Source organism: Prinia subflava, chromosome 4 (genome assembly GCF_021018805.1).
Source record: "Prinia subflava isolate CZ2003 ecotype Zambia chromosome 4, Cam_Psub_1.2, whole genome shotgun sequence".
Classification (NCBI taxonomy): Eukaryota; Metazoa; Chordata; class Aves; order Passeriformes; family Cisticolidae; genus Prinia; species Prinia subflava.
The window spans coordinates 34,831,403-34,858,812 of NC_086250.1; the positions used below are offsets into that span (position 1 = coordinate 34,831,403).

Sequence of the window (27,410 nt, forward strand, 5' to 3'; positions counted from 1 at the left end):
AAGTGCCTTTTCTGTGCCCCTCCTTTAATCACTGAGTTTGCCATAAAATAGCTGCCTGATCTTAGCAGGTGGTATGTTTTCCCATGGATATTTTAATTTTTCTCTCATAACTTAATTCTTTGTGTCTTTTGGTATATTCTTCTTTCCCTTGTTCTTCTAGAAATTTAAGTGGTACCTATGAAGCGTAACAGTGTCCATAAACCTATTTGCTGGATTTTCTCCTTTCTTAAACAGACCTCAAATATTTATATGATAATTTTTTCTCATACACTGAGGAATGTATTGCTGCTGAAAGTTGGTTTGGGACACTTAAGAGCTTACCAAGGTTTTGAGGGGAATTGGCTATTGATATTAAGATATAATATGTTAAGATATTAATGTTCTGTATCTTAATGTAAGATATTAAGATACTAATGTTCTAGTTGTACCATTAAAAGTTCTGTTAGTCTCCAACTATTAAAAGTGAGACCTTGTAGGAATGTCACATGTAAGAGTAATGGTGGTGTATGGAAAGGATTTGGACAGGACCCAACAACAGGATACACGTCTGTCTGATGTGTCCCAAAATAGCCCAATTCTCTGGGCAGGTCTAGTGGATTTGCACCTAAATCTACAGGTCTGCAGCTGAGCCCTTCCTGTCTAGCAGCTGGCAGCCCTTCAGGTGTGGAGATGGATGCATATGTTTCACTTGGCATTCCTTGAGCAGGAAGGCCTAATTCACACCCAGTAGGCATAGTCTCTCTTGCTCGTATCTCACGAGAGATTTCTGTTTAAACAAAATTGAACTTCAATTTCTGGATTCACCAGAGACATTTGATGCAATATTAAACAATTGGCATGTTCTAATAATTGATTAGGAATGGGTGACCTCTTTTATAACACATAAAAAGAGAATGTTTCATTTTCTTATGCAATGTCAAGTCAGCTAGGCCTTTTCTTGAAATGAAAGTTGCTGCCCCTGGAAAAGACTCTTTTAACGCCTTTAAGTTGGGCTCATTTTATAGCCTGATGGAGGTGCTTACTTCAATAAGCCCAAACTCACCAGGCTTTCTTTTAACAGCACAAGAAGTAAAATGTCTTTGGAAGAATTCCAGAAGCAGATTTGAGGGTAATGTCTTAACACTCTAAGTCCTTGTTTTCTTTTGGGCTTTAAACAGCCTGGTCCAGTGAAGGACATTCTTTTGCATGGCAAGGGAGGGGGGAACTAGATCATCTTTGAGGACCCTTCTAACTCAAACCATTCTGATTCTTCATTGAAGAAAATCTGGCTGAAAAGACAACATCCAGCATTGTTTCTGAGTGACTACCTTGGTAGTCACTGATGGGCTTTTAGGGTACACAGCTGTCACTGCACACCAAAGTCCTGCAAGTGCTGCAGTGTAGCAGAGAATAGCAGCAGCATTCCAGAAATGTCTTAACTTGGATTTTCTACTGGTTTGGGCCAAACTATGTAAAACATGGTTAGTAATTAGTGATGGAATTGTAGTGGGTGTTGCTAATGAAGGAGCTGGAAAAGTCTTACTTGCTTCAGGAAATCTTTCTGTGGCTATAGTTATTGAGAGGTTAAACAGTGAACTTTGGCAGTAGTTGTGTAAATTTTAGAAAGAAACTTTGAGGCAAGAAGGGCTATCTTTGGTATCTTCAATTGATACCTTTGACATTTAGTTATTTTTTGTGGTAAGGCTCTTTGTTATCTACAGATAACAAAAGATAAAAGCCTTATCTTTACTGCAAAGATAATCAAAGTCTACGTTGATTTTTAGTTAATACGTTGTTAAAAAATACTAAAAAGCATAATAATCAAACTTTGTTTTCAGATCTGGAATTCTGTTAACAGGGCAGGTAATGAAAATGTATGCATATTTTGTGCCACTGCTCTGCCTCATTTTCTGGTACACAGAACCACTGCTGAAAATAAACAGGTTTTGTAATTGATTGTCTCATTGTTGACCTCTTTAGGCGTTACAGCTAATAAAATTCATGCTTTCTGGAATAGCAAAAAGATGCATTTAAAAAGTGGCAGCAGCAAAAATGAGAACTCAGTCTCCTCTTAGTCTTTTTGGGTGGGAACTCAAGCAATTTTTGTGGCTTGTCCTTGATTAAATGACCTGAAGATATTTAGGTATTACAGGCTATTGAACCGAGCTATTGTGTGATCTGCAACAAAGTAGCATTAACTGATGTCCCTTTTTAGTATCAGTATTTTCTAAGAACACTAAGTATAATTTTAAAAAAAGTGTTTTTCTGTTACACAAGATTATATTTTAGAATATAATTCTGGAGGTTGATAATTGGCATCTTGATACACTCTCCATTAGTATTTCTCCCTGGAAATCAGGTTTTGTGGAATGAAACCTTTGCTTTTCTCTCTCAGAAGTTATTCTCTGCTTTTGCCTGAGCGGTCATTATAACAATGATGCAGTTTAGAGAGTTTAAAATTTTGATTGCAACAGTGTATATATGTTTACAGCCAGCTACCAGATATATTTAATGGGGGGGACAATAAAACTGCTGAAGCTTTGCAAGTTGAGACTCTCTAGAAATAACTCCCATATTTCTCTGTGAAGCAATTATAGAGTAAATGCTAATTGTTCCCAGCTGAATCATTCTTTCTTTTCATTTAATTGCTTTAGCTCACTATGGTTTGTAATAAAATATCACTTAAACCCTCCTGTAATTCCGTTGCTTTGGCTTTATATGAGAAGTGACATTTAAAAGAGAGTGGTCGCTTTCAATTTTCACTCTCCGGATTCTAGGATTTGTAAGGCTGGTTTAAAGCAGGGAGAAAACAAGGAGAAAGTGTGTGAGTTGAGACCGTGCAGGACTGAATATTAGGGAGAGGATACCTTTGTGTAAGGATGAAGAAAATTTAGTTTCCTCTAGCATTTTTTTTCACCTAGTTTTCAACAAGGAAAGGATGGATAAAACTGGATATTTTATAGAGATCTAGAAGTGGTTCCAGTTATCACTGCAGTACAGTTAAGTGTTTTTATGAGAAAAATGTAATCTCCAGTTTTTCATTTGCTCACCTTTGCACAGACACTTAAAAAGGAGAAGGAGAAGGACTTTTCTGTCCTTGAAGAAATGCAAATGACCATCTTTACCCAGAGCTTTGATCATGCCTTTCCTAGACTGCGAGGCTGTAGATGAGCGGTCAGAAACGTCGGATGTTGATTTTCAAATATTGCATAATTTGTGTTATGCCAGGGTAATGTTGATTAGTATGGTTAATGTTTTGGGGAATGGCTAGCTCTAAGCATTTAGATCTCTAGCAGCAGAAGCATGACAGAGCTGGTTCTCAGGATAAGATGGGAACCACTTGCTAAAGTACTAAGACTTGGTGGAGGACTTTGATTTCCCTGTATCTGAGAGCCCTCCTGCTGCATTTTGCAGATTCAAACATTAAAAAATTCTTCCTTAACAACTGCTGAGAGATTTATGAAAAAGAAACATTTCCCCAAACAAAATATTCCTTGCTTTTGTAGTGTCCCAGATAGTTGGCGTGCAAGTGTTGTGGAACAAAATAGTTTAAAAAGTGTTTTAAAAAGCACATTGACTGTAATGTTACTGAGTGAGGTAATTTAGCACATTTTAATGTAATTCACTGTGCCCGTGTAAAATGGTGGTGCTTTTATGAATTTTTAAAAAAAAGCTTAGAATCAGAAGAAGGAAACCCTTGTGGGTGCACAGGATTGTAAAAGGCCAGAGTTTGATATGGATCTGAAGAAAGGTGCTTCTTGTTTTGACTGAAGTCGCTGTGCAGCTCTGTAAGGATGCTCTTCACTCAGCTCCCTTTTATGCAGCTGTCAGTAGTCTTCACTGAGAAACTCTTTATGTAGGAATCACATCCTTTTTATCTGGCATCCTATCCACTGAGTTTACATGGTTTTTAAAATGCTGCTGATACTGTAGCTGAGGCAGTTGAGAGCAGGAAGAGTTGCCTTGGCTTGCTTCTGTGGGAGTGTATTCCAATATTTGGAAGCTACTCCTGGTTGTAAGTGCGTGACTTACTCCACTGGTAGAAGAAAGTAGCTTGCTCTTTGGAGTTTGTAACAGGAAGTGAGAACGTTCACTCATTCAAAGGCAGCAGTGACCAGCAGGTGTCCATGGGGCTGCCTCTGTAACACACAGCATTACCACCTCCTGAATTTTGCTATGAGATCCACCCATACAGTTGTAAATTGACCTTAGATGAGAGGTCAGAGTATTCAAAGTAGAAAATAAGTCCCATGTCCAAAAGTGTGTTAGTAAAATGGATGAATAAAGCTGATGTTCTGTGGGTAAGCAAAGATGCAGACCTTTCAAGGCATTTTACTTTGGTATTTTTGTTTAATCTATAGCTAAATAAAGAAACTTTTAAAGTCTGTCATTTCATGACCTTTTTTCTTGAACACAGTTGAAATATAATTTATGACACTTTAAACAAAGACAAATAGATGTCATTTAGCTACTTCAGGATTCTCCAGTAGACGAGTGCAATTGTCCTTTTTCTTGGTTTCATTTTCTTCAGTTATCTTTTGCCTTACTGATACCTCTTGAGATTTTCAGTGCTTGAGCTGAAATGTAGCTCAGTTTACAGGCTAAATCTAAAGAAGGTTATCCCAGCAGGTGATTATTTATCTCTGCAATTGGAGTGTTCTGTGTATTTTACTCAGTTTTTAATACCATGGAGTCAAAACCACTTAACTGAAGGGTTCAGGAAATGCCTGTATCAGTGCTGCCAAATAGTTACTTTTTGAATCTATTAACAATCGTTTCTGGCCCTGTGCTGCAGTCAGAGCTGTGTGATTATGGAAAGTAAACAACTGAAGTACCTATGCAGGGAGCAAGATTTAGAGGTAAGCACTTTCTATTTGGTTTTTTTCCTCGCTCAGGCCATACACCAGATGTACTCTGCTGTCCTCTAAGCTGCTGCAGCTAGACAGCTGAACCAACATATTTCAGGACAGTATCATTAACTGTGCTAATACAAAAACCCACTGGACAGGATGAATCAGCTTCCATTTATTTGCAAATTAGCAAAATTCTTCTGCTCTTCGCCTACGAAACTTTTTTCCATCTTTCCCGCTGCTCTTTTGCAAATAACTGTGTGTCCAAATATTCAGAAACAGGGAAGTTTTACAGCAAGATACGGACTGAGTTGTCAGCTGCCTTGTTGGGCACCGAGGCTGTGAGATGCAGGATGCAGTTTGCTAGGTGTTGGCACCAAGAAGAATTTTCCTCCTTGTAATCTGGCAGGACGCCGTATCTCCTCACCAAAGGGATTGAAACAAAACATATTTTTTCTCATCATTATGCAAGAATTAAAATAATAAACTGTTTTGAGAGCTTGGCAAGCTTCACTTCAGTTTTTAATGGACTTAATTATCTCTTAAGTAAAGTAATAATTAAATTACTTTTAATTAAATCACTGACTAAAACGGCTCCAGGATCCCAGGCCCAAAACAGGAAGCTGCAAGGCCAAGGAAGTCAAGCCTCTGCTTTGAATTTGGTGTCATATGGGCAAACAGCTGGCTGTGTTAGACTTTTCTCCATCCTCTGACTATACTTTTATGAAGCTTGACTTCATTGTAGGTCTGCTACAGTGTTTTTTGTTTCTGTGTCACAGCAAAAATTTGGGGTGTGTCAATGAGAGATGGGAATGTGAACAAAGGTCAGGCTGGGTGGCAGGTAGGGCTCGTGGCTGGTGAGTACACCTGCAGGGAGGATATTTGTATGAGATGATGATATTTGGCTTGGGAGGGGAAGCGACAGTGTTCTTTAGTTGAAGTGTTGACATGGCAGGACTTAACCACAGTAGCTAGGCTCTGTTGAACCTGTGAAAAATGGTATTTAAAAATTAGTCCTTGTTCATACTGATTCTGGTTTTCCTTTTTTTTCTTTAGTGCCGTAAAGAACAATAGGTTTGGGGTGCAGAGGAATTAGAAGGGGACAGAAGAAAGGTCAGAGTGTAAAAGAATAGGACATTGTAAACAGGCTCTAAAGCAAAATGAGCCTGTCATTTGTCAAATGAGAGCAGGGTGGCTGGAGTCCTCTTGCCAGCAGACAGGCTGTCCCAGCAATCAGCAAAATAATAGCAGTCAACCAGAAAGGCATCCAGTCAACTTGGAAAGGCATCCAGACTGTGGGCTGTGAAAGGTGAGAGCTGGGGGGTTCTTCCTTTTCTGGCAGATAAGTTTTAAAAGCTACTGCTTTTGTCAGTTTTCAGCTGATAAAAAAACCTCTATGGTGTTATTAAGCCTATATGATCCTTGGGAAACGTGACAAAAAGGCTTAAAACTTACTATGTATTTTCAGATATCTTTTGAAAGTCTATTTGTCACATGCAGTCTTTACAGCTCGTATCAGTGATATGCAAAAATAAGGAAATATCCACAGGCGTTGGAAGTGGCTCAGCAGTAGCAAATTCTGTGGAAGAGCTCTGTGCTCTGCTGGGCCTGTCCTTGAGCTGCTGTGTGGGTGAGTCCCTGACACTGGCTGACAGCAAGGTTGGTTCAGTGAAGCTGCTAAAATAGGGGAGTTTGCAAACTCTGCAAAAACCAGGAAGAATATAAAAGAGTACATGAAGAGATACCAGCGTGGCTATGCTGAGACTTTCTTCACTAAAGGAAAGGAATAATTCAACAATGAGTAGCGAGGACAGAGCACTGTAAACTCTACAGACCACTGGTACTAGCAGTAATAACCCATTCCTTTGAATAATAGCAAAGTAAGAGTAAGAAACTAAAGAGTAGCACAGAATAAGTGCTTCTCATAAACATGGAGTGATTTCTGTGCTCACTGCAAAAAAAACCCCAAACCTTGAACACCTGGGCAGCATGTAGTCCTTTGAAAAGATCCTTTAAAAGGAAAGAGAAATGCCATTGTGTTACTCATAGTGTCAGCTGTGTTGAAGGAAATGGAACTTACCTTTTCATTTCTGGTCTGATGAAGATGGATTTTGATTTTATTTAAGAGGGACTTTTTTTTCCTCTAAAGGGGATAGATCTGCTAGTGTAAGTTTTCCCACAAGGACTCAACTCAGGGATTGTCTGTGTTTTCTAACCCATGTTCAAGAGAAGTAATGTTTTAGCTATCTAGATACAGTAAACACTTCTCATTCCTTCCCCTTTCAATTTGGGTGAAGTGGTAGGGAAAGGATTTAAAGTCATTATTTCTTAGAAGAGGAGAGGTGGGTTTGGTGGTCATTGCTGAGACTGTGATTTAATGGGTTTTGTTGTTACTTGAGAGCTGGATATTTTGGAAAATATGCCTGCACTTTGGATGGCTATTCTAGAATCTGTTTTTTAATATATTCCTAAATTGCTAATTAAAACCAGATGCAGCACAAGATTAATTAGTCTCCCTATTCTTTCTCCTGTCACCATGCAGTCCTCCTATGAGAGCTGTGTGCCAGAAAGCCAGGAAGAGGGCAGTCTCACGACAGGCAAGTCCAATTTCCAGGAACAAAATAAAATTCCCAAGTTTCTTCACAATGTAATCATGTTAAATAGAAGATCTGTTCAGGGTTGCTGAACAGTAGGTAACTACTTCTGTAGCAATTAGAGAAAACTGCATGGAAAAAGTACACTAGTAAAGTATCTGTGTTTCTAGCTCATCTCTCTATAAGGTTTTCTTTCCTTTCCTGTTAGAATCTAATATAGATATAACTGTACAATCCATTTTTCTATTCAGTACATTTTTTCTCATTTGTTTTTTCTCTTCCTAAGTGAAATGAATAGAGTCAGCTTGACAGAGCTAGCCAGCTTTCTGTAGACCAGGGGCGTGTGATCTGTGGCCTATATTTGGGAAACCACTGGTATTAAGTTGTTTAATGAAATCTGCTTCAGCAGCATGATAACTAGAGAAGGATGTCAGCCCTCAGGAGGGACCAGGCTGGGTGCTGTGCTACGGACTGGGAGAGAGAAATTCTGTAACTCGCTTGACCATAGTTTGCTTAAATCACTCAAAACTCTGGTTGAAACACTGATTGCCCTGGACAATTATTCATAGAGTCTTTCTGATAGCTGTTTGCCCTGCTCTCTGCCTTGATGCTGAGAAAACAGGCTTTCTATCCAGTTTATTGCTAATTATGTATATACTGCTAGATTGTGTGAACAGGTGAGACAAACTTCATTTTGAATCAGCATTTGTTTTCAGCAGCCTGGTTACTTGTTAGATACTTAGATCTCTCAGTCAAGATGTTCCAGTCAGCTGTTTCCTAGAGGCAGCTGCTCCTCACAGACCTTGCCTGTCCGCTCTTCAAGGTGCAGGATGTGGCTGCTGGGACTCAGCCCTGCTGAAGACAGAAATACTGCTGGCCAGCACACGCTGATAAATTCATGGTGAGTCTAAGAACAGAGAATTGTAGTGTGGGAAGCAGGCAGCTGCAGAATGAAATCAGAAGCCAGTTCAGCAATCCAGTTTTTCAAAAGAGAAAATGAGCCAACTGAGAGCTTGCTGAGGGAGTCAAAGCAGAGGCCAAGGCAAAGAAAAGGAAGAAAACTTGATGCCAAGCTGCTGGCTGCCTCTGTGATCCCAAACTTGCTTCCTCTCCTGCTGAGGCTGAAGGGGACACACCTAAATGGAGTTGGTGGAGTGAAAAGCCCTGTCCCTGAGTGAGGGAAAGGGACTTGGTGGAAGACCCTTGTGATTGCTTGTGGTGCAAGGTGAGGTAACTGGGGAGCTGCGTACTGAGTGTAAAGGGCTTCCCTGCCTTGATATGGTAAGAGACCAAGGCACCTGGTGAGGCCCAGGTGTCCATGTCCAGCTCTGTTTGTAGGGAAGGTTTCTATTTGTGTTCTTACTCTGAAATGGGATAAAAAAGACTTTGGCTTGGAGCCCAGGTCATTTCACAAGGCCAGAAGAGACCAAAACATTTTGGTTGAAATCTCCTACATGGCAGCACTAGGTGTTGGAAAGTTATTTCCATACATGTTACATATATTGCAGTGTCTCTTGGAACTGCTGTTTAAGATAATTTGTTGTGTATCTCATCTGTATTTTTGCAGTCATAAGAGCTACTCTTGCTTTTACATGAGATGTACAGAACTATTAGAGCTATGTAAAAAAGGGAAAAAATTGTGAGACAAAAACAACCATCAAAAAACCCCAAACCTAAAGGAGCCTTCATTTAAAGGTTGCAGACTGCTTTTTAATTGAGGGACTTGCAAGTTTTCCTCAGAAGGAAGAGGTGGGACGTGCCTTGTTTTGCCCAGATAATGACTCACATGCCAGTTTAATTCAAAGGGGAATAAAAATTAATTGTCTGTCTTTCCTCCTATACAGGACATTTTAATGTACCTTGATTTCTCAGACTATATTTCATAAAATAAAAGTTGAACAGTTCTACCTAGTCTTTAGAGGCAGAAAACTGAAGGTGTGCAAGGACACAAAGTGCTGCTCTCCCAGCTTCCAAGTTCCACAGGAGCCAGAATTTGGTTGAAGTCATGTCTCTTGACCTGTCTGTTTATTGCCTCCCATTTGCAACATTCTTCTCTTGACCTGCAGTATTAGTTTATGAACTCCATTACAAATTCCAGTACTGCAGGTCAGTAGGTGGTATTGAGGTTTTAGGCAATTCCAGGCTGTTTGGACTGAGGATAGATAGGGATGTGTATTGAATCAAATTCGGTGTGGTTTATCTTGATTTTACTCAATTTAAGTGAACCAAATAACAGGGAAAACATCCTAATATAATTGTAGTCAACTTCTATGAGATATGGACAGTCACTGCTGAAGGTATGATTACAGGAAACTGAAACATTAACGAAATTGCAGTTTTGGAGCTGAATCTGTTCTTGACCTTTATGTGAACAGCAATTTTCAAGATAATTGAATTATTATATATTTGTAAATCATTTTCATAACTCATTGCTAAACAGTATCTGTGGCTTATTTCAAAGGCTGTGAACATTTTAAACACAGTCCTTTTTTACTGCAAATTACTGCTGCAGGTAGAGGTCTTCACATCTATAGTCATAAAGAACAGGTGGACCTAAAATCTACTCCCTCCCACCCTGCCTTTTGCTGAAGGCTGGAACAGCAAATTCTTTTGTGCTGGGGAAAATAAAAGGACAGAGGCTCTTCATTTGAAATCCAAACTGTTCTGTTCCTTGTGAACTTGAAACATTTGTGGGTTGCTAGCTAGAAGGGAAGAAAGTCCATCTCATCTTCTAGAGGGCTAAGAGGGCTAAACCTGCTGTTTCTGCAGCGCCAATTATAATGTTAAAAAAAAAAAAAAAAAGTGAATTGCCACCTGGTATTTGGAAGTTGGCACCAGAGTGTTGTTACTGCTCCATTTGTCACCCCACTACTTAGTAAAGATTATGGATGGATATAAGGAAATAGAAAACAAGTCATAAAAATCTATTGCAATTACGATCTTTTGTAGCAGGGGCAAAAGCCAAAGAGCAGATAAACAATGTAATCATAACTAACTTGTAGGTCTACAATATACTGAACTTAGCTGCCTTCTTAGTAATTAATATCTTCTCTTGAGTAGCTTGATGGACATCTGTTGACATAAAAACTGCAACACTCAGACACAGTTTGCTCCATGTTTCTTGGATTCTAATATATTGCATTAAAACCTTTTCAGTCGTCGTGGAGCTTTTAATACCTCGTACACAACCTTTAGCTGCAGGACATGGTTGTAGCACATACCAAGCAGATGCCATGCTTGATCCCAGAGGTGTGTGTGGGTTGTGTGTGCACGCATGGCTGTAATGGGCACGTGTGCAGCTATGTTGCTTTGAGCAAACATTCAGGTCTCAGTGCAACAGTTCTTTTGAAGTATGAAAAGAACTAGTATTAGTAGATGAGCAACTTATTTTTACTTTTAATTTTGAGATATAACAACATCAGAAACTTCTTCTTCCAAGTTTTCATTTTCCTTAAGCATGAGGCCCTGGCAGGGTGTTGGCAGTGACACGTGTGCCTCGGCAGTGCTGTTCAGGTGGGTGTTGATTTCTGCTGGGTTTCTATTTTGTGTTCCTCGGGCACCTTCCTGCTGCCCCTCCCGGGCCCGCCCCGGCCCCTCGCTCACGGTCCATGACTGACATCTTCTGGTGGCGTTTCCGCACTGCACGGCAGCCTGGACGGGAGAGAAGGAGGAACATTTTAGAGCCCTAGAGCCTAAAAAACCCCGTAACTGCTTCTGTGAAATTGCCGTCCTAAGGTTTGTTTCATAACCTCAGAATCACTGTCGTCCTGTTCTGCTTCATCACCTTATTTATAAATGCAAAGTCTCGCTCGAATTCTTTATTTGCAGTTATTCCTCTGGGTTTCCTTTGCAGAATTCTTGAGTTTGTTGACCTTAAAACAAAAAAGGGGGAGGGAGGGGGGGACATTTCAGAAAATACATATGAGATAGATAAGATGAACTTTAACTGTATTGTGAAGTCAATGAATTTTAAAAATGCATTTGGCCTCTAGCCTACAGTTTTGGGACTACTGTCATACAACAGCACAGGCTTTAAATTCTCATAAATATATTTTCCTTAAGTAAAGTTTAAAGCAATGTTTTCTGAATGTTAGACCAGTGCCTCTGATATTTCTCAGGAATTTACTGAGCTTCTATGTATATGCACAAAGCAGTGGGAAGATGTGTTTAATTTAAAAGAATCTAATGGTTTTGTTTACAGGAATTACATTCTAGTCCTTCATCTCCATTCCTCTCTGCATTCCTTTCATTCAGGAGCTCAGACTGTTTATATGGTCTGCTTCCCTGACATTGTGCTAAACCCTGGATGGAAAGATGATTTCTCCAAAGAGGTCTGCATGGAAACCCCCCCAGATGAATGGTCTGGGGAGAGCTGGTGGGAATTAAAGATCGACGCTGCCAGCATCAGCATGAGTTGTTTGGCAGCAGGACTGAAACAAGGGCTGTTGCTCGTGCTCCAGATGTCTGCTTCTTAATGTGCTTGAGGATATGGTGTCCTTGGGTCTGGCACATGCCATAGCTACTTACTAGCTGTGTTTATTCCTTGAATTTCTTCGAAATAAACAAAACCTTCTAGAGCACTTTCTCCTCCCAACTCTGACTTCTTCAGCAGGCAGTCCCAACAAGAGCTTTGTGTGGTTTCCTGTTCCCAGCAGTGCCACTGCTGTCCTGCGTATGAGGAAGCTTCAGGACTGCTGCCCCCTCATCCTACAAGAGCTTTCCTGTAGTTTTAAGTAAGTGAGGTATCCAACTTCATTCTTCCCTTGGGCCACCATTCATTTTTGAGTGCTCTCCCTGCATCTGTCAGCCAGAGTGGACAGAGCTGCCTGTGGTCTGCTGCATGGTGTCCATCCCTTGATGTTACACGTGGTTTTCAGAGCTCCATTTGCAGTACAACTTCCCTTCCATATGGCTTTCCATGTCATAGCAACAATCTTTTTACTTTTTTCCCTTACTGTTTGCCTTCCTGAAAGTTTTCAAATGCCTTGTGAAGATTGTTCAGAACACACCTATCTTCTGCTCCTCACAGAAACTTGATGCTTTCTCTTCAGATAAAGTCTTCCTGAAATGAAACTTATTACTGAGACAGCAGAGTAGTGGGTGAGCATTTCAAATAACCTTGTCTGTTTTCACTTTTTTGTGCTGGGTCTGGTTTGAGTACAACCTACAAAGCCTTAAAAGCATTGGCTCTAAAATCCAAAGCTGAGATAATGCCCTCACCTACTAAAAGGATAATCCATCTCCTCTCTCTGCAGCTATGATGTGGTTTTGATCAGATTGATGTGATCAGCACTTAGCAAGGCTTTTCAGCTCTTGCCACAGTCTGACATTACCTGAACCTGAAATTAAGAGAGCGTGCTGTGCTGAAGTGTAGAATGGGCCACACTGAGAGGGGTCCCTAAACCCCTGCACAGTCACTTCAGAGCTAAGTGCCAGGGTAATGCTTTGTCCTGTGCAGGGCCAGCTTGTCAGAGGGTAGCTCTGAATGGTTTGGGAGAGATTTATTTTGAAACTGGCATTAAACTGAGGTGTTCACTTAGAGGTCTCTGGTGATGCCTGAATTCCAGTGCAGTCACTGGAGGTCATTTAGAGAATTATGCTGCTCCCTAATGCACAAACCCACTGCCTTGTGTATGGAATTGTTTAACTGATTAAATTTCTGCTGTGTATATTTGGAATTAAGCAGCAGCTACACGTACAGATAATTGTATGCCTATATCCAGGTAACTGGATACCTATAGTCAGATGTCTCAAGCCAAATCCTCACCCTCACTAGAACGTGATCCTCTTTTTTCAGCATCCAGAAGTAACAGCATTTTCTGAAGAAAGTCTGTTGCAAATTGCCTTCCTGGACAGGTCATCTTAGTTCTCTGCAGCCAGTAGGTAGCCCTGACAGACATCTAGTCCTCTTCATTTGTATGGAAAAGAGATTTTAAAAATAATTTGTAAATATAATTGAAGTATTCTTCTTATTCAATACCTTTAAAAACATTCATGACTGTAGTTCCTGGACACTCGAAACCATGTCAGTTCAGTTCCAGCATGAACTCTAGAACTGGAGAATTTCCTGGGAGTTGTAATGCGTTAGTTTGTCTTAAACTACTTAGCAGCATCCTGTGCAGATGGAAGAATAACCTTCCTTATGAAAGGTGAATCTGTGGCCAGGCAGTTTCCATGACTGCATATGTAGATATACAGTAATTAAATTTCTCTTCAGTTTTTTGCATGCCATATTTTACAGGTTTTTGTATATTTACTACTGGGTAGGAGGAAGAAATACAGCAAGTTGTTGATTTGAGGGACTTCTGAGCTGAGTGAGAAATGATCTTAATCCTCACTAATTGTTACTGGCTGATTCTGAAGACCAGGTGTTTTATACACCTGCCAGGTTCAAAAACTGTGCACAGCCCAGCAGTTAACACACCTGGGTTGCTCTCTGCTTTCCTCATCTTCCACAAAGTGGAGCTACAGCTGCACTAAGAGAAGGGAATGTGGAAAAACAATTTAAGCATAAGAAAATAATACTCTGCAGTGAAAAAAAAAAGTCAAAGCTTGACAGCTGAAAGTCAAGGAGAGATAATGCATCAATCTGGCTTTGCAATGCTCTGGATCCAGAAATCATAGAAGCTTCTCATCTTAATGCATTTTGAGTGAGCAAATAAGTGCATGTATGGCTTGCACATGGCATACCCTTGCTTTACCAGGGTACAAACCTTACTGAGAATGTGTTTCTTGTGGGAGACAGTGGTTGGTTTTCAGAACCCTGGTTTAATTTAGAGGTAGAAATGTGTGGTGGCGTGTACCGCACCACTGAGTAGTGGTGACTAGTTTGAACTGTAACCAGCCACAAGATACTGTGCAAGCAGCTTGGTGAAATCTCTAAAAACTCCTCACTGATGTTTTACAGCTGAGTGAGAGTGCCCAGATATTCTTGAGGTTTGAGCTGCAGCAGGGCCAAAACTCTAATCACTGCTGCAGCCTTGTGTAGCCCTGTGTGACCTGAGATCAGGTAAGTGGTACTGAGTTATGCCTACAGAACTATAATAATGCTTACTTCCTCATTACCAAAATAATTCTTCAGATATGATGGGCAAGGTTGATACAACAAATTGAAAGTAAGTTACATAAGTTCCTAATTAGGGAATTAATGGCCTTGTTAATATGTAACTCTGCTATGTATTACCTACAAAACTGTTTTTCTCAAATTCTCAAAGAACAAAGGATTTTCATTTCCTACTTACATGGAACAGAGGGAGCAGGCACATAAATTACATAGGATTCCCTGAAAAAAGGTCAGTGAGAAACAAAACCTGGTCATCACAATGTAGCATTCTGCAGTTAGGCCATTAAGTACTTAATTAGCTTCTAAGCACACAAGAAGTTCAATTAACTAGGATAGTAAACCTGATCAAAAACCAGCTGCAGTTGTGGTTGGAATCAGAGGAGATTTTGAAAATGCAGCTGTGGACTGTAAAGCTGGAGAGGCAATGCATCCAGCCATGGGGTATAGAAAAAGTCAGTGTTTCTCCCAATTTTTATGGACAAAAACAGCAAGGAAGATGGATTTGCCATCTTTGTATGAACTGATGCTCACTGGTGAAGGTGAGAAGCTTGAGGGGTGAGAGATAGTGGCTGATGGAATTGTGGGACTGATGAGACTAATCAAAGAATAGTTTGGGTTGGATGGTCTTCAAAGGTCATCTAATCTGACTGCCCTGCAATGAGGACATGGGGTCCAACCTGACCTTGAATGTTCCCAGGGATGGGCTATCTACCATCTCCCTGGACAACCTGTTCCAGTGTTTCACTACCCTCACTGTAAAAAATGTTCTTCTTTGTATCTAGTCTGAATCTATCCTCTTTCAGTTGAAAACCATGGCCCTGTCCTATTGCAACAGGCCCTGCTAATGTCTATCCTCATCTTTCTTATGAGTCCCTTAAGTATTAAAAAGTCACAATAGGTCACCCCATAGTATTCTCTTTTCCAGGCTGAACAATCCCAATCCTCTCAGCCTTTCCTCATAGGACAGGTTCTTCACCCTTCTAAATCATCATTCTCTTTTCCAGGCTGAACAATCCCAATCCTCTCAGCCTTTCCTCATAGGACAGGTTCTTCACCCTTCTAAATCATCATTCTCTTTTCCAGGCTGAACAATCCCAATCCTCTCAGCCTTTCCTCATAGGACAGGTTCTTCACCCTTCTAAATCATCTTGGCAGGCTCCTCTGGACTCGCTCCAGCAGTTCCCTGTCCTTCCTGTGCTGGGTCCCCAGAGCTGGCAGCAGCCCTGCAGGTGGGGTGCCACCACAGCAGCAGGATCCCCTCCCTCACCCTGCTGGCCACGCTGCTTTGGATGCAGCCCAGGACACAACTGGCCTTCTGGGCTATGAGTGCCCATTGCCAGCTCAGGTCCAGAGTCTCATCCAGCACCATCCCCCGTTCCTTCTCAGCAGCACTGCTCTCAATTCCTCCATCCCTCAGCTTGTGCTGTTCCTGGGGGTTGCCCAGCCCAGGTGCAGCACCTTGCACTTGGCCTTGTTGAACCTCATGAGGTGCCCATGGGCTGGTTTCTCCAGCTTGTCCAGTCCCTCAGGCCAGCAGCCCACCCCTCAGCTGTGTCAGCTGCACCACTCAGCTTGGTGTTCTCTGCCAACCTGCTGAGGGTGCACTCGATCCCACTGTCTCTGTCATTAATGAAGATATTAACCTGTACTGGCCCCAGTGCAGACCCCTGAGGGACACCCCTTGTCACTGATCTCCATTTGGATATTGGGCTGCTGGCCACCGCTCTCTGGATGTGACCATCCAACCAATTCCTCATCCACCTAACTGTTCATCCATCGAATCTGTCACTCTTCAGTTTAGGGGGCAGGATGCTGGACATCCTTACAATACAGATACTCTGGCTTCTGTTACATTTACCAGTAAACTTCTGACCTTTCTGCCTTGAATGCCTTTTAGACCAAGTGGGGAGGAAGGGGCTGATGTAAAATCCAGTTCTGTACAAGCTGAAGTCAGCTTCTCATCATCAGGACCTTCCTTTTTTCATCGTGCAAAGTCCAGTGAAGGGGAGGATGTGACTATATGTCTTTGTTACACACTGTACTTTTTAAACATGGGAAAATTGCCTGCAAACTAAGGAAATAGCTCACTGCTCCTTACAAAGTCCTTGATTTCTCTTATTACTCTTTGAGCCAAGTCTGAACAGTATTCTCCAGGCAACCTCTGGGAGCCAGGTGTTATGAGTCAGTTATTTTGTGATATTATCCAGATCAGTAATTTCCAATGCAGGATTTTTTTCCCCCCTTGATAAGTAACCTGTGGCTGTGTTACCAGACATGTTGAATCATATTGCGTGACAAGGAAGAGACCATGTTGCTGCTAATAAGACCAAATTCACTCCATGGATAACTGTTTTAGATAATTAACAGGATAAAATGTTTTCATTATGTTCGAAGTACTTCAGATGAAAAGAATACAATTCTTGCAGGATTTTGAAAATTACCTAGCTCTGCTAGACATGTCACAGTAAGTGGCTGTTCTACTATGTGGGAAACATATTGTTAATGAGATGAGCAGGGAATGGCATTAATATCTCTCTCTCTCTTTTTTTTTTTTTTTTTTTTTAAATTAAGGACTAGTATAGCAATGTTTAAGGAAATGAAGATCCAGATGCTTTTGAGTAAGATGATTGGACTGATGATAATATATTTGTTTATCAAATTATGTCAATGATAATTTCAGATTTGCAGTATTAAAAGCTATGGATCTTTAAGGCCTTTGCTATGGCTTCAGAATTTAAATGACATTTGCAGTGTAGCAATTCTCAGATGCCCAGATTGTGGCCCAGAAGTGTGTGTGCTACAAACCCTAGGAAAAGTGAACAAGGCAACAGTACAATACCTTGTACAATACCACAATACAGTGTGGGTATAAAGGAAAGAGGAATGTGGTATGTGCCATGCAGTGCACTCATCAAGGAATGGTGTAGTACTGCTTACCCATGGAGGAGAGCCAACATCAGGTGCTGGGGAATACAGAGTGCCAGTGCATACCTGTGTTTAGCAGCTGCTAGTCAAGGAACACCCTGTGTCATTGTGTGGGGATGTGAAATATTTTGTCATGAAGGAGCTCCTCATCTATCCTTGAACATATCAGGAGTGTGAGAGGATTTATGAAGCTGTCACCCAGGAGATAATGAATGCATATGCATAAAAAAGAGTGAAGCCTTATCCAGGCTGGCAGGAGAATGAAGGAGTTGCCTGATAATGCTTTTAAGTTGCTTATTCTTTTAATGCATTTAAAAATCTAGATTGTAGTGAAGTTGACTTCTGTGTCACCTGTATTGACATTCTGCTTAATGTTTGCTGTCTATTCTGTAGACATTAAAATGTAAATTTTTCTTTAAGATAACTGAGAGTGGGTGTGGGATAGTGGTCTCAACAAAAGTTTGCTCCTCTTGAAAAGAGAATGTGAGTCAAACCAGCCTAAGTCAGGTTGTTGGCAGGGGCAGTCCTCTTAGTATGTAATCAGAGAAGTATTAGCACTGCTAACTTCAAAAAAGGCTGGGACGAGACTGGTGAGACTCATGTGCAGCCCATAGTGATTGTTCAGCTGCCTGAGTTAAAATCCAGTGGATTTCTGTTATGGTGCCAGGCACGGAGAGTGTTCTCCCTCTCTTAGGGAAAAGGTTACAGGAGGTTTTGTGAAGGCACTTGGGATGATGAAAGTTGTGGTGGAAACTGATGATGCAAGACATGGTTGGAACTGATTTATCATTTCTGGTGCAGGGAAAAAAAAAAGCCCTGTGTTTCACCCAGTCCATCACATTTCTTCTCCATTAAAAGTGCTACTACACTTCTGTGGAGTACAGGTGTGACTCTCCATTGCTAATAAGTTGCAGAGTATGATAAAGAAAGAAGTATATTCTACGTGACATAGGTACAGAACGTGACATAGGTACAGAATGTGGGTTTTATCTGTGGAAAGTGAATCAAACACTGTAGCATCTTTGTAGTTTATATTCTGAAACAAGTATTAACTGGTTGCAAAGGCTTTTGCAACTCAGTGTTTTTCCTAAGAGATTGTTACGAGTTTTTGCAAAGTAGTTGAATAAACTTTAGAAAGTTGGCTAGCCAAAAGTGCAGCAAAGGAAGCATCGATAACAGTCAAGAAGGGAACAGCTTGTACTCAGCTGGATTCAGGGACACAGTAAATACAACATAATAGCAAACATGGGATCAGAAGATCAGTAAGAAGACATCTTGTGGTTCTATTGACAGAACAGTGACATGGGGAAAGACAAAAACATGTAAGACCTTGTGGATTGGGGCTATATGGCAAGAGAGCGATTTGGTCCCCTGATCTGCAAGTGAATTGTTTTTCTTTCTGTATTTTTGCCAGTTTTTTTCTCTGTGTTATCTGTACTTCAAGAAACGCCAATTGGAGAAGCATGCCTGCTTTCTTGCTTGCTGTCATTGCATTACTAATTACTGCAGATTTAATTATGGTCATGGTGCTCAAACCTTTCAGGCAGCTATTTGTTTGTGTTAAATCCAGGGAGTGAGAGCATTAACCACTTCTCCTCATGACTGGCTGGAGTGGGAAAGCTAATTCTTTGTGTTAGGGAAAATGCTCTTTTCAGAAGCAAGGAGCAAACAACAGCGATAACCTGCATCTTGTCAGGTTTCTATCCTGGAGACTTGGAAGGCTCTAAGAGAAGGCTCTATGTGACTTAGGCAGGACTCATCTTCGCTCTGGTACAAATCTGTAGCTACTTTTTCTGTGGTATAGCAGAACTCTGGATAGCTAGGATACATTTTTACTCACCTGCCTACCTTTTCTTTTCTTTTTTTTTTTTTTTACTGTTCACTTATATTGTCTCCACAAATGTCTTTGTTTCCCTCGAGACTGGATCTTTTTAGATTTACTTTTCAGAATTTCTTTCTGCCAAGGACTCCCTCAAATCCTTTTTTATACCCTGTGTTTCAACTACAAAGACTTACCCGATTCAGCTGCTGTGGAAACCTTTTTACTCTACACCAGACAATACAACAGCTCTTAGTGGGACTGTATTTTCCAGTCTTTCAATAGGTATTTTCCAAAGTTCAGTCTGATCTTTGAAAAGCACTTTGAGACATTTGCATGCAGGGTGTGATGTCTCAGTGGCAGCAGTCCCACACTGAAGCCAGGAAACATCCTGGCATCCATACAAAGTGCTGTGCTGGGACGCAGAGCATGTTCTGTCCATGTGTGACATATGTCCATAAATAAACATCTTCCAGATAACATATATGAAGGTTAAATATGTATATGAGGTTTGCAATTTGAACATCCTTTTTGTACTCCCAGTTCATCAGAAGCTTTCATTACCTTCTTAGAGATTACTGAGAAGCCAAATCTATTTTTCTGGAAGTAACTCTTGTACAGAAAAAGAGGTTCTGCTTTAATTTGTTTTAGTGGCTCGACTAGCTCTCTTGCCTTCTCATTTGAGATCACCTTTAGAGACATTTTTTGGTACTACTGTTCAAAAATTTCTCCAAAGTATTTGGATGATCAGTAGCATTTGAATTGAAATGTCTGTCTTGCTGCTTGGTTCTCAATATATGAAATCAGAGATGGCCTCATAATTTAGATTTGTTCCAGCTGAAACAATTTTACACCACAGGTAAATTTTGCCAACTCATTTGTGTGTTTTCTAGATCATTAATAAATGTTCATCTGCAACAATGGACCTCTTTAGCACCTCACCCTTAATCATACACTGTGTTGAAATTTGACCATTTAATCTTCATTTAACCCATGAAAAGGACTCTGTGAGTCACTGTGATTACTCAATTTCTTTGAAGGTCTTCTTCCATCAGAGCTTTTACCCATAGATCAGTGTCAGATCATGGTGTACGGCTGGAGAGGAGTAAGTGGAACTAAGAAGTTTGATGAAGCAGGGAGTTAAAGCCAATAAACAACTTAGCCATTTATTGTGTATTTTGGAGAGTTGGTTTTAGAATTCTTAAAACTGAATTAAATCATAGAGGCAATCTTGTATTTGAATGAAGAAATGTATAAAAGCTACTTTGAGTCTGACTGTTACAGGAAAAAGAAAAAGGATGGCATGAAAAGAAAAAAAAAACATCTTGAGGAGTTTCATGAAGAATAAAGCCATTTTGAGCAGGATGCAAGTTACTGATGCTCAGTTTCTCTTTCACCAGAACAAGTGGATGAGAATGTTTCTGAGTGTGAAACAATTGACTTTAGTGTTGCATTCTGGGTTCCAACCTGTCAGGCTTTCAATCAGGATTAACAGCCAGGAATCCTCCTCCTTGTGATGAATGGTCCAAGGGAGAAGACAAATATAGCCTAAACTCAATCTGGAACTCTTCAATGACAGATCCATGTCATGGTGTCTGAACAAATTCTTGGTGCCAGTGGGCGCTGCTGCTCCTTAGGAAAGCCATGAAACCTTCTAGGCTAGTGTTTGTGAACATAATGGATAAAAGAACATCCCCTGGCCTCAGGGGGAATGCAAGCAAACCTATGTGCAGGACTGTGGGATAATCTTGATTAGGAGAGCAGAGAATATTTTGCCACTTTTGTGCATTGGTCTTTTTTTTACAAGCAAAACTGGTGTCAGCTCCATTTGGTGCTATAACATCAGGGCATCATTGCCTACTGTGCTGTCTTTGTTGTAAATAATAAGACAGTGTACAAAGATCTGAAATTAAATGTGAGCTGTCAAACTGATGAGATTGGTTCTGTCAGAAGATGAAACTCTTCATTTGGTAAGGTAGGTGTATTTTTTTTGGCTAAATGGCTGTTCAATATCTCAGCATGTTATCGCACAGTGCATGCACAGAAAAAAAGACTGTCCTTGCTGTACCCTGCACCTTCACCCCAGAAGCATGGAAGAGCTATCTTCACTCCCCCAATTTATTTGGCCTCTTTATAAGCTCCATGAAGGACATCTTAGTTTGTAGAACTTTCTTTTTTTTTATCTTGAATACAGCATAATCTTGACGTACATCTCTTTGTATGGCTCATGTCTGAAAGTATTGCTGCAGGTATTGGTCACAAAGAAGTACATAGAGTTAGTGTCCTCTGTTCCAGTTGTCATGTGCTTTTGGAACTACTTTTTGATGCAATATTAAAAGTATTCTCTGTATTGAAGATAAAGATTTGATGCACATAAGGGAAAGGTTATGAAGGCTGCTTAAAAATTATGGTAGTATGTCAAGAGAACTCCTTTTTCATACTTTCTTCAATGCCTGAATGAGCAATAGTGCTTGAACAGATACTGAAAATTGGGGCTGGCTGTGCATTTGGTAGGTTCACGTTCTGAAAAGTAGGCCAGTATGCATAAAACTGAACTGGCAGCCTGGAGTGGAAATGTTAAAGCATAAATAAATAAAACAGGGCTGTTAGAACAATCAAAAATAAACTGTTTTAATTTTTGCTTTGCATAACTAACAGACAATTAACTTTCATTGACTCATGATGTGAGAAGTGAGGGAGCGACAGATACTTTGCTTTGGTAACAGTCTGACAGTTGGGAAGAATGTTTTTCTTGACAGTTGATTAGGGGTTAAATGAGCTGAATAAAATTGGTAATTTTTGCTGCTTTCCCCACTTAGTATAATAGCTATTATATGAAAGATTTTTCCTTAATTAGTTGTAATGACTGACTTTAACTGATTACTCTGTTGAAAGAACTGGTTTGGATTGACAAACATGTCTTCTTGGTATTCTTAAGAGCTGTAAAAAAGACTGGTGCATATAGAACCTGTAATACCTCCTCCCTGCTGCCCCTATCCCCCATAGTTTAAGCACTTATTTAATGCTCTTTAATCTACAACAGGTTTAATTCTATGGTCATCTTAGAAGTATCACTTGGATGTAGGTTAAAATATACCATCTCTCTCCAAATAAAAACTTAACCACAGCTTTAGCACAATTGTCTGCGAGAATACTGATGTGTAGGCAACTACTTGGGAGTTTTTGTCATGGTCATGTTTTGATAGAGGATGATGGTTTTTGAGGCAAATAATCAGGCTCCTGGGTAAACAAGGTAATAGTGCTTCATCTGCAACAGAGGTGAAGAACTCATCTACTGTAGCGCTGCTGGCTGTGACTGTCTTACTGATGAAAGCAGCTTTTCACAGCCCCTCAAAACGTGCTGTGCTATTTCACTTGTGACACTTCAAAGTATGTGATTGTGTGAAAGTCCTGGAGTGAAACGTCTTTTCAAAATTTTAGATCAAAAGAGAAATGCCAGAACATCAACAGGAAATAAAACATTTTTATTGAATATCTGTGTAATATGTATGTTATTTTAACGACAATTGGAAAACTCTACTGTGGGGAGTCACTACACAAAGTGAAACAAAATATAAACCACCTCGTCAAAAATGAAGGTAAAATACGGCTAAGGTTGTCAGCTCGCGGGCCACGAGCGATATGGCAGGATAAAACACCCCAAACATTTCTACAAGATACAGAGAAAACCCACACAGAGAAACACTCAAGCAGGCAGTAAATATACACAAAGGCAACTAGGATCTTTCTACAGCATCAGATTCTAATACTTCACACAGCTTTGTCAGAAAGGTACACGTGGCTTCTTTGAGGATGAAAAATGTCATCTTGGTCACATGGCAGGTTCAGTCTCTGAGAATCTTTGTACCTTACAAACCAGTTCTAGGGTGACGTTCAGTCTGGCAGTGTAGGAAGAGAAAGCATTAAGAATACCATAACACAATAAGTCAGCCCTGGCACTTTGAACCTGCAGCTATCCTGAATGAATTACTGAAAGCTGGAGACCATGAAGCTCTTAGGCTGGGAAGCTGACTGTCTACTTCTTCTCTTTGGTGGGGTTTGGTCCTTAAGGATAAGATTTTAAAATATTCCAGCTTGATGCTTTGCATGTAAGTGCCTGTATCAGAAAATGTCTCACTTGTGTTTTTTCTGTGTTTCATGTAAAAAGGAAAGAAAATGGATCTTGCTATTCTCACTTTTGGAGGTGGGGAGAGATACAGGCTTTTATTCCCCTCCCAGTACTTTGCTGCTGCTTTTACCCTCAAAGTACTGAAAGCAGGGGTGCTTGGCCATCCCTGCACTGACCTCTGAGACTGTCACACCTCTCCCAGAAGCAGAGCCTTGAGGGAGGCTGTGGAATTTAGTTTGCAGTGCACAGTTCTCCAATTACATTCATCTTTGTTAGACAGAGAAGACTGATAAGAACATTAATGGTTAATTCTCATGCCTCCCTCCAAAAGCAATAGCATTTCCACATTTCTAGGGTAGTTTGCATTGCTGAAAATAATGAACTCTTCAAAGCATTATAAATATATTCACAGCTTGGAAAGGTAAGCGAGGGGCCTCCAAGGACGGTACATGAGCTAGAAGTGCTGCCCTGAATGATGGATGAGATGGAACAGCGGAGGTGCCATGCTGGGAGCGGCAAGATGGCTCTACGGGAAAGCAGCAGGGGCGAGGGCGCTTGGAAACGTAGAGTATTGCACAGGGCTTGACAAAATGCTGCGTGGTCAACCCACTCACTAGAGCATCCTTGTCCCCTGCATAGCTCTCCAGTTCTACATTGGTCCGTAACAACTGGAACTGCTTGTGCTATGCGTTCCTTCGGCAGTGCAGTAGAAGGGAATGGCAGTATCAGTACAATATCACTACGGAATAAATTGATTGCTATCCACTGAGAAAACTACATTTCTAAGCACACACGGCAGTCACAGTGATACACAGAGCAGTCTTTCAAGACTCTTATGGAATGACTAATAGCTTCATAATAGTGCCATTTACTACATAATAACATTTAAAACATTTAAAAACTCCTCCTGAAACGAGCATCTAGTATACAGAAGAGGTTGCTTCAGTTTTCTAGAACTTGTTCTTTGTTTTCACTTTTTTTTTTAAAGGACAAATTAAAACTTAAGTATAAATAGTATATAAAAGGTCACTAGCTGTTCTCTTTTGGCTTACTTTGAAGTGCATTTAGAACTATGGCTAAATTTTGTCATCTTCTGATGGGATTACAATACTGTCCGTTTACCATGAAACTATTTTGTATAATAAACTCACACGGCTGTGTCTAAAAAATATTCTGCATTCCTTCTAATCTGAGTTAGTATCATAAAATATTTTGTTACAAAGTCTAATGTGCAAACTCATTATAATGTGAAATTGTGGATGGAATTCACAGTATGCAAATTTTGTATAAAGGTGATAATGGAGAGCTACTCTTGTTTTCATGGCAGCATTTTACTACTGCTGCATCTCCCTCTTCCCCCTCCCCGCACAACTTCGGCAGTGGTCTGTCTTCGTATGTTAGATGAAATTGTTGCCTCCTGTGGAACTGCTTCCTCAACTTTCAATCTAAAGCCATTTCAGTCATTATGTGTTTGCTTTGGAATATATACAAAAAAATTACATCCTGGCTTCTGGCTACATTTCCATGAGGTCAGCCATGGAACTACTCAGATCATGCTAAGTTGCCTGCGAAAGAAGTCTACCCAATTGGATTTGCCCCTCCAAGATTCACTGTGGACATGAAGTGTGTTATTAGGATGGTCCAGTTGAAAGCTCAGATTTAAGTTGTCCTTTAAGATGTCAGTGTAACACTACTAGTGCCTTACAAGTTGGATATTTTTTTTTCTGGAATGCAGACGGTACAATAGTTACCCTATAATATAATATCGGCTCTCCTACATCTCAGTCAATTTACATAATTTAAAATAGAACATCTTATTAAAAACATCTAGATATACACAGATTAGGAAACGCTTACAACATACAAATACACAAACTAGAAATAAATTCTCAGCATACTGGTGTATATATACAACTGTGTGATACAATAAATAATTTCTGTCATGCTCTATCTACACATCATATTGCTTAAAAGAAGAGTAGATCTGGGGCGGGCAGTGGTGAAATGAAGCGCCTTTAAAAGGCTCTCTACATTTAAATTTGTGCAAATTAAAATGGGAATTTTAAAGTACAACTGATCTGTGTCAGGAACACATGGCTGGAAATGAAAGGACCCATATTACTGAGGTATTTACAGATACTGGCTAAAGAGCACTATGTGGGCAAATGCAGAAAGGCTTCTTCTTCGTCTTTTTCTTCTTCATAATTTAATTTAACTTAACTTAATTTACTTCTTGACTGCCAGCATGGCATCCACCTCCTCCTCGGGCTGTAGGGTGTGCCACTGTGCGATGGGCCGCCGGGGGTTGGCCAGCATGTCTGACCAGTGCCGCAGCTCCGCGCCGGTGCTGTTGTAGCCCACAAAGACCTTCCCGATGGCATCGTTCTTGCCAATCTTGTCATAGTCCAAAACAGTCACAACAATTTGCACTTTCTGTAACGAGACACAGAGAGAGTGGTGAGCGTGACAGCAAGGGGGAGGTTGCCAGAGATGAATGCGGGGACAGCCAGCCATGGAGAAGTCATGAAGGGGGAAGTGAGAGACAGCTGGAGTAGATGAGAGCAAATTCAAACTTTTTTTTTTGCTTCTTGTGAGCTTTCCAAATAAAATCAGGTTTACAACCTCCCCGTTACCTTGAAACTTGCCACTTTGCATTGAATAGCTTCATATGGAAATCGAGGTTGATTGTTTTTCCTTCAACAGATTAACAACTTACAAGTAAGTTAATTCAAAAGCTGTGCAATTTTACATACCCTTATTTTTTTAGTATATAAGTTAACAACTAAAATTCAGAAATTGCTCTATGTTTGCAATGCTGCACTCCCTTCTGTTAGTTGCTTTTCTACTTCTTATCAACTCTTACCCATCCAGCCAGTATGCTAATCAGGTATTTTTAGATAAATTCAGAAGACAGCCCTTATGGTTACTATATACATACACACACACGTGTGTTCTCCTCTCTCCTGTGTGTGCACAAGTGCACACACATACAAGCATGAGTGTATGCTGTGTACATTCTGTGTATTTACGGAGAATTCTAGAAAGCAGGCTGGCTGCTTAAGGGAGTTGGAATGGATGTATGAACCCCTGGTGTCTCGGGGCTCTGACACACCGGCACGGCCTGTGAGGGACCTGATGCTGGAGTGCCACTTCTATAGGAATGGTGACCTCTGGCAAACAGGGTTAAACAAGTCCCACATGGTCTGTGTGAGCCCATCTGTCACAGCTCATAGCCAATTTTCCATCCATTTAGGCTGGGGCACACTGGGAGGTGTTTGAGCCAGGCATTTATGTTTGTTTGTATGTGTGCACATACACACAATTCCTCTCTTTCAGGTCTTTAATATTTGCCAAAAGAGCATAAACAGCTATTCCTTCAGTGGAGTGGTGTTCTTCCCCTAAGACTTCCCCTAGACTCCTAAAAAGCAGCACCTAAGACTTTCATAGTCTCTGGCTGGTTTTACTAAATTGTAACACTTCTCCTTTATAGTTAACAATGAACATACAGTTCTTTCCCTGATTCCAGTGTCAGCTTCCTGAATAGAAGGAAGAAATGCCCTGAAATACATTTCCAGAAAAATCTTCTATTCTCTAGAATTAGGTTTTTAAATTTAAGGCTTTAAATACATCTACAATCTCTAGCTTGAATAATTAATTTCAGGGCTTGTAATAGGATTATCTTTTAAAAGTAGCAAGACCAGGGTCATGATATTTATTTTATAAAGTCCATTTCCTTACAGGATTGTACAGTTCACTAAGCCCGAGAAAGAGATGGTTCCAACAGGCACTGAAGTATTTACATAGTTGCTGATGACAAAAGTATACATCAAACTCAAGATTTCCCCTCACCAGAGCACTCACGATAAAAGCCAATATTCTGAAGGAAGTATTTCTATGTGCCAGAATTACATTTCAGTGTTGCTGTTTGCAATATGCTCACTTTAATGGTACCTCCCCAAATGGACACTTATGTTTTAGATGCATGGTACACTCAGATATAAAAAGTAAGCATGAGACTATTTTTTTTCACTACAAAAAAAAAAAAAAAAAA

The 27,410-nt window shown here is 40.4% G+C and overlaps 1 protein-coding gene across 2 annotated transcripts in view; it reads right to left on the reverse strand.

Annotated features, from left to right (window-relative positions):
- Window positions 1–22,696: 22,696 nt before the first annotated feature.
- The window catches only part of SYT1 (synaptotagmin 1), a 339,701-nt gene continuing 334,987 nt past the window's right edge, over window positions 22,697–27,410 (reverse strand). For both annotated transcript variants that reach the window (XM_063396421.1, XM_063396419.1), the window contains exon 11: window positions 22,697–25,792. In XM_063396421.1, the coding sequence (XP_063252491.1) occupies window positions 25,586–25,792 (207 nt within the window). In that variant the 3' untranslated portion in view covers window positions 22,697–25,585. The remainder of the gene's footprint in view (window positions 25,793–27,410) is intronic.